General features: G+C 36.7%; 3 protein-coding genes across 3 annotated transcripts; 1 reads left to right on the top strand and 2 right to left on the bottom strand.

Moving 5' to 3' along the window:
- Window positions 1-1,038: 1,038 nt before the first annotated feature.
- LOC145731518 (lipid scramblase CLPTM1L) lies at window positions 1,039-8,024 on the top strand. The gene is made up of 8 exons (XM_081983336.1): window positions 1,039-1,391; window positions 1,446-1,588; window positions 1,645-1,795; window positions 6,311-6,629; window positions 6,682-6,870; window positions 7,173-7,375; window positions 7,430-7,681; window positions 7,737-8,024. The coding sequence occupies exons 1-8, from the start codon at window positions 1,141-1,143 to the stop codon at window positions 7,837-7,839; spliced, it is 1,611 nt and encodes a 536-aa protein (XP_081839462.1). The 5' UTR covers window positions 1,039-1,140; the 3' UTR covers window positions 7,840-8,024.
- LOC145731519 (DDB1- and CUL4-associated factor 10 homolog) lies at window positions 3,714-5,864 on the bottom strand. Its single transcript, XM_081983337.1, has one exon. It carries the CDS (start codon window positions 5,550-5,552, stop codon window positions 4,008-4,010), a length of 1,545 nt encoding a protein of 514 aa, XP_081839463.1. The 5' UTR covers window positions 5,553-5,864; the 3' UTR covers window positions 3,714-4,007.
- On the bottom strand, window positions 8,016-12,608 carry Ent3 (equilibrative nucleoside transporter 3). Its single transcript, XM_081983335.1, is given in 12 exon segments — window positions 8,016-9,312; window positions 10,049-10,269; window positions 10,319-10,526; window positions 10,578-10,779; window positions 10,830-10,858; window positions 10,861-11,055; window positions 11,111-11,185; window positions 11,240-11,338; window positions 11,341-11,367; window positions 11,419-11,433; window positions 11,436-11,863; window positions 12,471-12,608. Coding segments are annotated over 11 exon segments (1,647 nt in total). The 5' UTR covers window positions 11,788-11,863; window positions 12,471-12,608; the 3' UTR covers window positions 8,016-9,088.
- Window positions 12,609-12,826: the final 218 nt, after the last annotated feature.

The raw sequence follows: 12,826 nt of genomic DNA, 5'->3' as shown, positions 1-12,826 counted from the left end.
AGTTAGTCGTTTCAGAGATTTAAAATAAATACCATTTTGATCTTTAGAGCGCTGTCAGATGTCATATAACCTGATGGTTTTATAATGGAAATAAACTATGACATCAATAATGATACCTCAATAAAACTGTTAACTAAGAGTTTTCACTTTCACCTCCGAATAAATTTATTCTAAGGATACTTTCTATAGAAACGGAATTAACCAATAAGATCGTCTGATTTCACGGTTTCTATAACATAGGTACTTAAAATAAAGTTATTCTGAACTAAAAGTACTGGCTCTAAATGGAATTTAGAGTGTAACTTAAGGTCTGTCTATAAAAAAAAAAATTACAATAATTGATCTCGTTAAAATAGCCGTTTTTCCTAAAGAAAACCCTTTTAATCTTACTCTATTGAGGGTATAGAACTTATCTGCTCTTTTCAACCTTAAATCATAAAGTTCAACGTGGTTCAATACGAACTCTTCCACTTTGCTCTTGATTTTGTATAAACCTGTTTGTTTGGGCTTTCAGGAGAGATTTTTGTTATTGACTTCCCTGACTATTAAGTAGAAAGTGGCTCTAGTGTAAAGGTTTAGACTGTGAAGGTTTGATAGCGTGCAGTATAACGAAAATCACAGTCTTAGTTTCAACTTATTTTTTCTTTACCCTTGGCAGAGATCAGAAAAAGTGTAAAGGGAAAAATTTTAGCTATTTTAATTTTCTACCAAAACTTTATAAAGACATTTTGTCCTTGAGAGCATCAGAAGGGAGAAATTTGCTTAGGAATGTTTAGTGACTGAAAATGGTCTGAATGTCTACTTAGGAAACTTCATTCACTCGTAACTCGGCCACATGGCCAAAATCAGGAAAATGTTAGGGAAAAAAATTGTATAAAATTTAATTTTCTGCGAAAACCTAAAAGGGGCATATTTTCCTCAAGAGCGTCAGAAGGGAGTTAATTTCTGAAAACTAAAACCAGATCAGAATTACAGCGCCATCTGTACTACATTTTACCGGCAACCACAACCATTTCTGTGTTTTTAGCGATCTGTTACAGAGCCGCCTGTCAGTTTCCTAACCAAAACATCGACGTGTCGCTCTTTTTGATAGTTTGGTACTGTTTTTGCTTTTTTCGGGGGCCGGTTTCCCCCCCAGCAATGAAACCGATATTAACCCTAGTAGGGTCCGCAATTTTCCTAATTTTCGTTGGTCGCTCGATCTGGAGCATCTACTCGATATGGCAGGCGCCCAAATGCAGCCCTTTAATTCAGGAACCCTGCTATCATTCATTTTTAAATGATAACCCCAAGCTGGACCTGTTGGTTTTTACAGCCGACAATTCGAAAAGTGGCAAGTTTGAGCTGTTGTTATGGTTGGAGGATTTTGATTACCGAAACCAAATTGAAAGGTATTTTTACTTTACAGTAAATAATTTCCTAGTTAGTTACTTTTTTAAATTCAGGGATGTTACTGTAAAAATTCCAAAAACAGTTAGACAAAACGGCACTATGTTCATACACACTGTAATCACTCCAAAAAGGCACACTCGAACCACTAAGGACCTCCAGAAGCTGGTGAACCTTGAGGATGTCACTTATATTAAAGGTTTACTTAAACTTATAAACAACATCTTAAACTTATTAAGATTATTTTGACTTTAGGTCGATTGACTAGGTTTGCCATTCCTCAGAGTGCAACATTTAATTTACTGAAAGAGGAAGGTTCAACAGCTAAAAAGTTAAAACCAGTGACACATTTAAAATCCAAGTATGGTATCACAATGTGTACTGAAGAACTGCATTTACCTCACAGGTGAGTGATCTATGTTTTCTTTTTAAGTTGCAACTATTATTATTGGGAAACAGATAGTTTTATTGCAGTTATCAGATTTGAGTGATAATGTTTTTAATATTGGCAAAATTCCTGGTAAGACATTTGAGAGGTTTGCAACATGTTGAATAGCAGACAGTTATTTATTTAAGTAACTTGCATATATTTTTTTATTCTCAAAAAATGTGGTCAAAAGAAAATTTAATAAAGCTGTTTCCTTCGCCATCTGTCAAGAAATTTGTTCAATACATATCACAGATTATGTATTTTTTAATTTTTGCTGCAAAAAAAGGTTGGATAAACATGTTAAGTAACGGGTGTTCAATAATAGTTATGGTCAGGTCCCCTATGGATGGCAATGGTCACAAAAAGCGTATGTCTTAGATAACGTTGCAAACAATTATTATATGACAGCTGTCAATCCAAACCATATACGAACTTATCAACGGCCCTACGTTCATGCTAGAACGAGAGAACCACAGCCAACTACGACCATAACAATTATTGAACACCCGTTATTTAATAATAAATACAGGGTTGTTTATGATATTCGACAGTTTTGGAATATTAGAGATATCTTTTAAAATGACATTAAAAATATTTAGACAGTTTGTGGCTACTTATTTTTGCAGATAGGAAAATTATTAATGCAAAAGTTATAGAGTTCCTTGTAAATCAGCAGAAAATGTTAACAAATCAAATAAAGGACCATGACAAAACTGAAAAAACATACAAATGTGATAAATTTTCCTTGAACGTCATGATGAGGTTGGTCAATATATTGTGTTGCTAAATTACGTCATCGTGACGTCAAATTTGCTCTGCACACTGGATGTAGAGACAATTAATGACATTTAGTCTCTTGGATTATTAATGACACCTGTGATGTTAAAAACCAATAAAATCACAATTTTTAAATGCCAAAAAACGGCTAAACCAATTTGTCAACTTATTATACAGGGTGTTCCCTATTATACAGGTTTTAATATGCAAACCTAACACGGATTCTACGTCTAAAAATTAATATAGTTTGCTATATAAATTGGTATATTCCAAAAATGCTTTGTTAAAGAAGTACAGGGAGTTAAAATTGAAATATCCTAACTACTAATTTTTTCTGTTTCTATTTTCCATAAAATTACAAATTTATCAGAAAAACACATCTCAGTTACCCTACCATCAATGTGCATTATGAAACTGATGAGTTGTCTTTTCTGAAAATAAAAATGCAATTTGCTTGAAAACGGTTACCGATACGAAAGAAATAAATGATACAAAAAGTTTCTATATTGAATACTATATAAAAAAAAAATAATAAAAAAAACACTATTGGCGCGCTAGTTACAGAAGGTAATGCAAATAACTATTATTTAAAACGCTGTTGTTAAGAACAGTTAAGAAAAATACTGAATCACATTTTCCTTAATTCAGATACTTCCAACCATAAAAGCGCAAAGTTTTTTTATGGAAAAAGCAATTATTTATTGGCGATGTTAGTATTAATACGCAAAAGATGTTATTTCAGGGTGACCCTCATTTGCAGGTTAATTTAAAATGATTTTATTTACATTGTGTTAACATACGCCAACGTTGTTGCCAAGTATTTTTTCTCTTCTTCGCCAATCAGCACTAGCAATACCCAAAATGTACTTTTAGATTTTGAATTACAAGTTTCATTTTTTGGAGGAAGTTTGTTTATAATACTCACCAATTCAATTCACAAACATGGCGAGAACTAATAATTGTGTGTGTTTGTCATTAAAAAGTCAGTTCAATTAAGATTTAAAACTAGACTGATCTTGCCTGAATAAGATCAAAAACTAGATTACAGATTAGAGAGAGAAATGATTCAAATAGGTTGTGATGCAGCAAATTCTCTTTAGAATGTAGTAAAACACCATTTTGAGGTATAGTAAAAAAGTATAATGCAGTCCAACAAAAAAATACCACCAAGAGTGTGATAAGAAACTAGGTTAGACTCACTGTAAGCCTCACATTACATAATCTCAAATCTATATTTATGTATAAACTATAATAAAGTACACTATATAGAAAATTTAAAATTGTCTTTTTTCGTCAATTTTAAATTTTGCTTTCAGACCAGTTTTATAAGTACAGTTAAACTATTTCCAGTTTATATTGAACTTAAACTGAACTAATAAAAGTGACCCTTATACAATCTCAAATACGACATTTACAACACAGGTTGGTACCACTTAATTTCACTCCCCAAGCAGCCAGTAACAAGCTGATAATGTGTGGGACTGAATCTACAAGATACTACAATGTCTCTATGATAGTCATTCACTTCGAGTACCGTTTTTAATTCGCGGGGCTCTTCGGGAACACAGTCAGACAACTCCTGGCACTTGTCATTGAACGCCAACAGTCGCATTCCTCTACCGTAAGGGGAGCAAATGATCCGACCCTCTGGTGAAAATGCCAGCACTTTAATAAAACTTTTACCAACATTTTTCTCCTTAACATAGTGTGTTAGTCTTTTTAAATTGTTGACTATTTTGTTTTTATCCTCGGGGCGGTTGTCAGAAGAAGGGTCTTGAATTCCTATTAAACCACTATGCAGCCGATTGGTATCTTCATGTCCAGGCCTGGGATGCCAGTCATTATCTGTGTGAAATTCTGCCATTGGTATAAAACCCATCCACAGATCGCGTACTGGGTCATGTTGACCATCACTTTCATCACCTATTTCACATTCTTCAACATATTCAAAAGCTTCTTCATATTCCTTGGGGTCTCTGTCTTGGATGTCGTGGACTGAAGTCCACTCTTCATTCTCTTCACCATTGATATTTCTAGTTACAGTAGACCAACCATATGGGTGGATTTGAAGTGAGGAAATTACCTCTGCCTCATTAGGAAAATCTTCAATAAACTCTATTCTGTTGCGTTTTTGGTTGGGACTGAATAGGTAGTTGTACTTGGTGGCTCCTGGGAAAACTTGATGGCCCATTTGCATCAGTCGATATATGTCTGGGCGAAAAGATTTCAAATCCTTAGACAAGGTGTGTAAGTTCAGGTCATGTATTATAATCAGGTACCCATTGGTGGTAGAGATCACCATTTTTGTCCCATCTGGAGTAAGTTTCATTCTCATTAATCCTTTCATCAAAAAAACCTTGTTAAAGTTCTCATCCAAATCATTCAAATTCCATGCATGAATTGTCCCATCGAATGCTGAGGTAACCATAAGTTTTTCATGCTCAGACCACTCAATGTTTTTCACCCAACTAGTGTGCCCTGACAGAACTTTGGTAGGCTTTCTCAAGTTACGTACATCCCACAAGTTAATCAAACTATCATCTGACCCAGTGGCAAATGAGTTGTGACTTAGAAATCTTATACAATTAACACAGTTGTAATGCGCGTTTTCCACTTGGTGCACCAATCTCTGATTGCCACTGTCATATAACAGAATTTGTCTACCCTCACAGGCTGCAACTAACAGGCCCCCATCTAAACTAAACTCCATGTTAAACACCCCACCTTGATAGTGGTTATACTCAGGCTCCGGGGACCCGGGGGTATTTATTGCGTCAAATGAATTGTAAATGCTGCCTATAAAGGCGTCAGTTAAACCTAAGGGGGTTCGCAACCCCAAAGATCTGCTTGCTAACAGATTAGGCACCTGGACATATTGAGGTAGTCTTGAGGCAATCCTGGTAGGTGTCGGCTCTCCTCTAGCTGCCTCGCGAAATTCTTGTATTGCTGAAGCCATTGTGCGGCTGTTCACTTGTATTCATCACAGTTTTTGAAGGAAATTGGGTGAAAAAACAGTATGGGCAAAATCTCTTTCTTTCTATGGTTTGTTTACATTTTTAATTGGGAGTGACTAACGTTCCGTTCGTACATCTTAAAGCGACACTTCGTTAAAACTTTAACCTCAAAGTAAAGCCGAATGGTAGTTGCACTTAGTTTGAGTAAATTAGTAATGGTTATTGTAGCGTAATTACTCGGATAATGTCGAAAAATTGGTAAATCTTAAGGGTAAAATAGCTAAATTATTTAAACTTTTTCAACCAAGACGACACTTTAAATACGTCAACTACTGTGTCAGTGTTTCGAGTTTTGACAGACGACATGCCATAGAGGTATAAATGGTCTTACTGGTCTTGCCGTAGAGGTATAAATATCGACCAGAACCAAAACATCTTGTCATGTAACATGGGCCATCGACATCAAAAAAATAATTAATTTTATGAAAACAAACTCAGAAAATATTTTAGAGAGAAGAGTTTTTTATTTAGTGTGTTATTTCTCAAAAACAATATTGAAATAGAAAATTTTCAAAATGTTTACTATTTTTGTATATTATTTACATAAAATATAGGTCTTACGTCTTACTTAAGGCAAAGTTGCGCAATTCAGAATTCAATAAACTGGCTTATTTATAAGAAAACCCAATATTTATTAGAGAAAATCGTCAGTTTTGTGAGTTTTATTAATGGTCAAATATTGTAACATTTTTTATTTCAGTGATGTGCCTTACGAGTTGCACCGACATATGCGCATTAATCAAAAGTCGCAATTCTTACCTATCGCTAACGAAGACTTCCTCAATATGAGACTCAAGGACTTGGTGGAGATCACCCCCACCACCGAATCGATGAACTTTACCTTTATTTACACTCCCATAACACTCGGCAAGAACAGGTTTTGCATCCAAATGGAGGAGACCATTAGACAGTTTGTCCATTTGGGTTTCACTGATAAAGACCTGGACGAAGTTAAGGGCGTGTTCGGGGACACTAATCTGTACCTTTTATGCGCCACCATGGCTATAGGGAGCATCCACGTAAGGTTTTTCTGTAGCTAGTGGGTCTCGTATAATTTGTGGCATTGTCTAGTTGTTGTTGGATTTTCTGTCGTTCAAAAACGACGTGAGCTTCTGGAGATCGCAAACTTCGATGGCCGGTCTGTCTACCAGAGCTGTTTTCTGGCGGGCTTTCTCCCAGACGGTGGTGTTTTTGTTTCTGCTGGACGAAGGTACTTCCTTGTTGGTTCTGGTGCCGGCAGGTGTTGCCACCGTTATTGAGGTATGAAATATTGCGGTTATACATTTCTTGTTAGTTCAGGTAGGGTTCCACATTTATGTTTATTTGATATTTGTGCAGGGTAAGGGAGGAAGAGACCATGACAGTAACTTATTTTTTAATTTTCAGGAAAGGTTTAGAGAACTTTTTGGTTTTGGTGTATTACTATTTTACGCAGAAAGCGATGATTTTTACTCCTGTTTTTTTTCTGTAATAATTTTTTATTCACTTTTGCAGTTATAGTTAAATTTATCTACAACAGATTCTAAACACTGATTACCTACCAAATTTATGGTAAATTTCAGATGTGGAAAGTAAGTAAAGTTTGCAAAACGAACATGAGCATTTCATGGAAAGGCTTCAAATTTCACCGGGATAAATCCGAATCGGCTGCCGAAGCTGAAACCCGTAAATACGACGAAGAGTGCATGAGATATTTGAGTTACTTGCTGTATCCTCTCTGTCTGGCTGCCGCCTTGTATTCACTCCTCTACCAACCTCATAAAAGGTTTGACCCGAAAACAGTACAAACAACACTATTTAACAAATAACAAAATTTCAGTTGGTACTCCTGGACTATTAACAGCCTCGTAAACGGGGTGTACGCCTTCGGTTTTCTCTTCATGCTTCCTCAGCTCTTTATAAACTATAGACTGAAGTCAGTGGCGGCGTTACCTTGGAGAGCTTTCACTTACAGAGCTTTTAACACTTTTATTGACGATATTTTTGCTTTTATCATTACCATGCCGACCGCCCATCGGGTAGCCTGTTTAAGGGACGATGTAGTCTTCCTCATTTATCTATACCAACGATGGTAAGTTCAGCTAAGTTGGTGGATCAGTGTTTTTAAAAAAAATTGTTAAATAAAGGTTGTATCCGGTGGACGCTAGTCGAGTTGAAGGTATCAGCGGAGAGGTGGTTCCTGATGAGGGTGCCGGAAAGAAACAAGTGGAAACTAAGAAGTCGAAGTAATCGGTTACTAGTAACGTTCAGTATTGATGACATTCCAGGGTAATAATGCAGTTTGTCCGTATGTGTATGAGTGTAAGTAATTTATTTATGTATTAACATTAATAAGTGCAGTAAATGTCATTTTGTTTTAAAATCAATGGTTTGTAAGTTGATCTTACTATATTAAAGCGAAACCGTTAACGGAAGCCATTTTTTATTGGTTTACTGGTTATTTTTACTATAACATATACACAATTTTTTGGTATCTAGACATCAGGTTACACTGGGTCGTGCATATATAGACAGATAATATTTGGTTTATAGAGATATAATACCGGATTTGCGCACCAAACTACAGGTTTTTAGTATAAAAGAGATATGATGACGTCTTTTGCCGTGTCTTTTACCAAAAATAAAACCATTCATTTATATGTTAATAATGTCGGATTTAAGACGGTAGAGCAAAACTAGTTGTCAACCAACGTTTTGAGATTCTTTCTAAACGTTCATCAGAGCTAGAAAGTTTTAAATCTTTGGAGAAAGTTGAGTTTTTAGTGAAGAAGGTTTGTTTGAATCCAAGCTTAAAGTACATTATTAATAAGACGGTAAATATGTATTAAGTCAGTAGTTGTGGAACTGTTTTTAAAGTTTCAGCTTATATGGCAGCACTGTAGTGTCAATGACGCTTGTCAAACTGTCATAAAACACACATAGAGTCCACATGTGCAGTATTTGCGTAAATTAGAGCACTGTAAATTTAAAAATTAAAGACAACAATCATAAAACTGGACTAAAACAGACAGACAGATTTTAGAGCCTATCAACAAAAATATAATAGTAAAAATCTTGCAAGTTAACTTAATAACAGCGTACTTGCAAGTTTCTGATCTAATTTTCAGCAAAACCCTTAATTTTTGGCTTTTAAGACAGATTTTAGAGGCTATCAACAAGGAAATGATGACCAGGTACAGTCTGTCCCTTCAAGCTCTTCGAAGGTTAGATTGACAGAACCTTAACTGACAAGTCGTTCGTTTAATTTTACCTAGAAATCCCTAAATCCGACAAAATTCCCATGTAATTAGCTCTATCTGATCAATTATTCCCATTTAAGAGTATTAGCACTAGACAAAATAACTGATAATGATTAACCTTCTCGCAGTCATTCCTTTACTTATTTTTAATTATTAAAGCTTTATTTGAGGGGACTTCGTTGTAATCCTCCCTTGTTGCAAACAGTTTGAAAATTGTTTGTTAACAGAGTTTTGGTAAATTACAACAAACTGGTTGCGGTCACATTAGCAGCGTCGATGATAGTTTTGGAGCTGGTTAAAGGCAGAACAGTGGTGCTAAGGTGAGTGGTAGTAGTTTCTGGATGATTCCAGGCGACAGTGTAGAATTCCCGATCGTCTATCGGGCCCAAAGCGTGTTCAATCGAGTAGGCCACCAAGGATCCGGCGGCCAGTCCGAACATGTACATTAACGTCATCATGTTGCCTGTTGAATGTTGTTCAGTTAAACGTCAATTTTAGGTTTATTTATGAGTAATTTTGTTAAGAGATTCAGAGCCCAGAGATTACCTTTAAACTGCTCTGCTAAACAATGTACTAAAATAATGTATAGGGGATTTCAATACGACTGTCCAAGTCAAGATCATCATAGTTACTTTACAATATGTGACATTTTAAGCTTGAAGACAACTTTGACACGCCATCACTCTAGTTGTAAAACAGCTGCAGGGTGGATTTTTTTACCAACTTTTATTTAAAGCCTTTTTCCATTAAATGAACCGTACAGGCGCCAAAAAATCAAAACCGTTTTCCCATGTTAATCTCCTATGTCCAGGGTGCTCTTGGACACCTGGTATTTTCAACGTATTGGAACGATAAAGGAAGAGGGTCATTACGTAACGGAAAACTATGCGTAATTAGCTATTTACACTGATGTCGTAGGTAAACAGTATGACCTGTGTTTGTTAAAGAAAGGTCCAAGAACGCAAGCAAACTGAGGAATGATGATCTTCTACAGTCATAGGAGAAGTGGACTTTCAAGAAAGGGTTAGGTACTGGAAGTACTTTTTAAAGATATTACAGAAAGACTTCTACGGACTACAGAAGCAAATGTGGCGATTTATAAGGAGCCAAAACAAGTGAGCTAATACGCGTTAATCAAATCAATAAGGAAAAATGGACCAGCTACTTACAAGATCTATATGAATGAATGTGATACTCACCTGTCAACTCTCTGTGTCGATCTTCCACTTTAGTAGGAGCCTGGATCATAGGAACACTACCCAGAACGCCATTGGTCAGCCCCAAAATAATTGAATAAATACAAGCAGTTAACTCAGAGGTGAATCTCGGGCCCTGCCGAGGCGCCACGCACATTATCATCAACGGAACCAGGAGCAATCTCATTATTGAACACTTTACCAGTCTTGGTCCTGTCCAATACCTAATCAATATTGGGTTTAATAAGGTTTAACTTGCCAGGATGGACGTACCTTGCTCCACTCGCCACCATTTTACCAATCAAATCAGAAATATTGAACAGCGCCATCACTAAGATTGGCATCCAACTCCCTAAAGTGGGACTAACAATTTCCGAAGCCACCCCCGGGTATATACAGAGTGTGGCAAAGTATACCAAGCATATGGAGAACATGTACTGATATGTGGCCTTTGCTACTTCCCATCGGGCTTGAATTCCTCCTAAAAATATATATTTTTTCTTTGGACTTCCTGGATGATCAGGATAATCACTTTTTAAAGCGTTGATGCCAACTCCACTGGTGCTGACACTATGCCTGCCTCTAACCACAACATCTTCAACCTTGTAAGTAGGGACAGGAGCCGAAGGCTCGTAAGCAGGATTGGCGAAACTCAACTGGTTTCCTGATGACGCTGAAGGCGGAGGACTAGTCTGGATTTTCAGAATTCCATATTGAGAATCGTTGGTTTCAATCTAAAAACTAAAGTTTCCTCCGGTTGTAAAGCACCACAAAATTATCTTACAAGTCCCGCATCCTCAGTCGGTTCCAAGTGATTCTAGTTTTAGCCCTGTCGCACAAAGCTATATAGAACTGAATAAAATCGGAACGCCTAATCAAGTGATACATGGCAAAACAGGTAAGGACAGTGGACACTGACACTGTAAAGAAGTAGACGGTGCTGCCGCGTAACTCATTCACGATGAACTTAGTGATGACTCGGACTATTGAAGTGAACACTCCCGAAGTGCCTGTAAATCAAATTTGTGCTTTAGGTTCTGTAGGTAATAGAGAAAGAAAACCTACTTTCTCCTACCATCACAGCTTGGGTGTATCTAGGAGGTAGCATACTAGTGTAACCATAGAAACTACTTTGCTGGACTGAAAAATTGAATGTTTTTTTTTCTAATTTGAGAAAAAAGAAACAGTTCTTACCGGTACAGCCTACTGATACTACAGCCACAGCGGCCAAGTTTACTGTATATGAAGTGCTGGAGCCCCAAGCCTCCCACCAAACCTCACAAACCACCACAATATTAAAGTTATGAAGGACATGATGTAACCTACAACATTCAGTTAACTCCGGATAATTAAAAAGATACTATAGAAATAACCAAAATTTATCCGGAGTTCAAAGAAAATGTCTCTACCAGGAGATTGTTGGTTAGAACTGTTAGCAGCGCCACCACAATATAAACAAGTGACATGTCAAACACTATAGGGGTGGCAGGGTAACGCACTTTGAAGTAGTCCATGGCCATTATAAGCTGTTTAAATACCACAAAGTAGAGTTGCTTCATTAGTTTCGGAAGCGCCAAACCTGTTGTACGGTAGGAGGAACCCCATCCCACCCAAAACGAACGACAGGTAGATGACATTGAAGGAGTCGACTGGTGGGGATATGTTGCCGTAGGCCGCCCTGGCATTAGAGAACCCGTCGCTCTGTCTCTTTCTGGCTCTCCCCACCAGCTTGGAGTAGCCATGGGCGTCCTGGGTGGTGTCCTCTACCATCATGAGGAATTTAGTTGGTGACTCTTGATTGTTTCAGAAATCGGTGTTCTGAAACAAGTTGCTGAATAGCGCATTTACTATGCTATTTGCCATTTTCTAGCAACCCTCAATCTAAACCATTTAAGTCTTGTCCTAGAGACAAGGTTTTTAAAGTGGAAGAAAAGTTGGCTTTTCAGATCAGGGATAAGGTAGTTTTTAAATCATTTTTTGAAATTATTTCTTTAACATGGTCATTGCTTGAAGATCTGTAATTGTTAAGGCCTCTTCTGGCCAATTCAGACCTCCGGAAATGCTAGAAAATGTGAGAGAAGCGGACGGATAATATCCATAAAAGAGCGCGGGAGATTTAATTAAATATGCTGGCAATATCTTACTGCAATTTATTAAGTATTTTAATTCAAAAAATAACGATTTAACAATAAACTGAAAAACCAGTAAATTACTGCAGAAACTAATATAATAAGTACTAAACGTATGACTGAAATATAACAGACAAAGCTCAAAAACAAAAAAATATTATTCTCCAACAAGGAACCAAAAATGATAAATGACTACCGTTTGTATATTTTCTCAAATTAAAGTATCGTAAAATACCGTGCGTAAAATAGAATAAATACACACACACAAGCACGAATCAGTTAACGTTTATACATACCTTGGAGAAAAACACAGGAAAAAGCCATTATGTATGCCGAAAAACACTGTGTTTATATGATTTGATTACACTTGAAGGGAATGTGGTAGGTTTGAGATTAACCCTGCTGACGTCAGTCAGACTATTGATTATCGAAATGGGGTGCGCAACGGTAAAATAAAAGGGGGGTGAGAGAGGGATGGAAGCCCCACAAATACCGACAAAAGTAAAAAGTTTATTTTTGCATGCTGGTTTCCGTAATGGAAATGTTTTATCATCTTGTACAACTTCCTTAAATTAATTTGTCTCAAGTTGAACTATTTATACCTCTATCATAAAAGTGCAACTTATAGCTCGATGAGTTCAACAAGCATCTG

This window comes from Ips typographus, linkage group LG7 (assembly GCF_016097725.1).
Source record: "Ips typographus isolate SLU linkage group LG7, UJ_Ityp_2.0, whole genome shotgun sequence".
In the NCBI taxonomy this organism is placed as follows: Eukaryota; Metazoa; Arthropoda; class Insecta; order Coleoptera; family Curculionidae; genus Ips; species Ips typographus.
This window is presented reverse-complemented; position numbering and strand designations above follow the sequence as displayed.

What these genes read in the sequence shown, in the direction of transcription:
- LOC145731518 (XM_081983336.1), top strand. Translation starts at nt 1,141, where the DNA reads ATGAAACCGATATTAACCCTAGTAGGGTCCGCAATTTTCCTAATTTTC. An exon ending in TACCGAAACCAAATTGAAAG is followed by an intron (nt 1,392 to 1,445) that starts GTATTTTTACTT and finishes TTTTAAATTCAG; the next exon opens with GGATGTTACTGTAAAAATTC. An exon ending in CTCTACCAACCTCATAAAAG is followed by an intron (nt 7,376 to 7,429) that starts GTTTGACCCGAA and finishes ACAAAATTTCAG; the next exon opens with TTGGTACTCCTGGACTATTA.
- LOC145731519 (XM_081983337.1), bottom strand. Translation starts at nt 5,552, where the DNA reads ATGGCTTCAGCAATACAAGAATTTCGCGAGGCAGCTAGAGGAGAGCCG.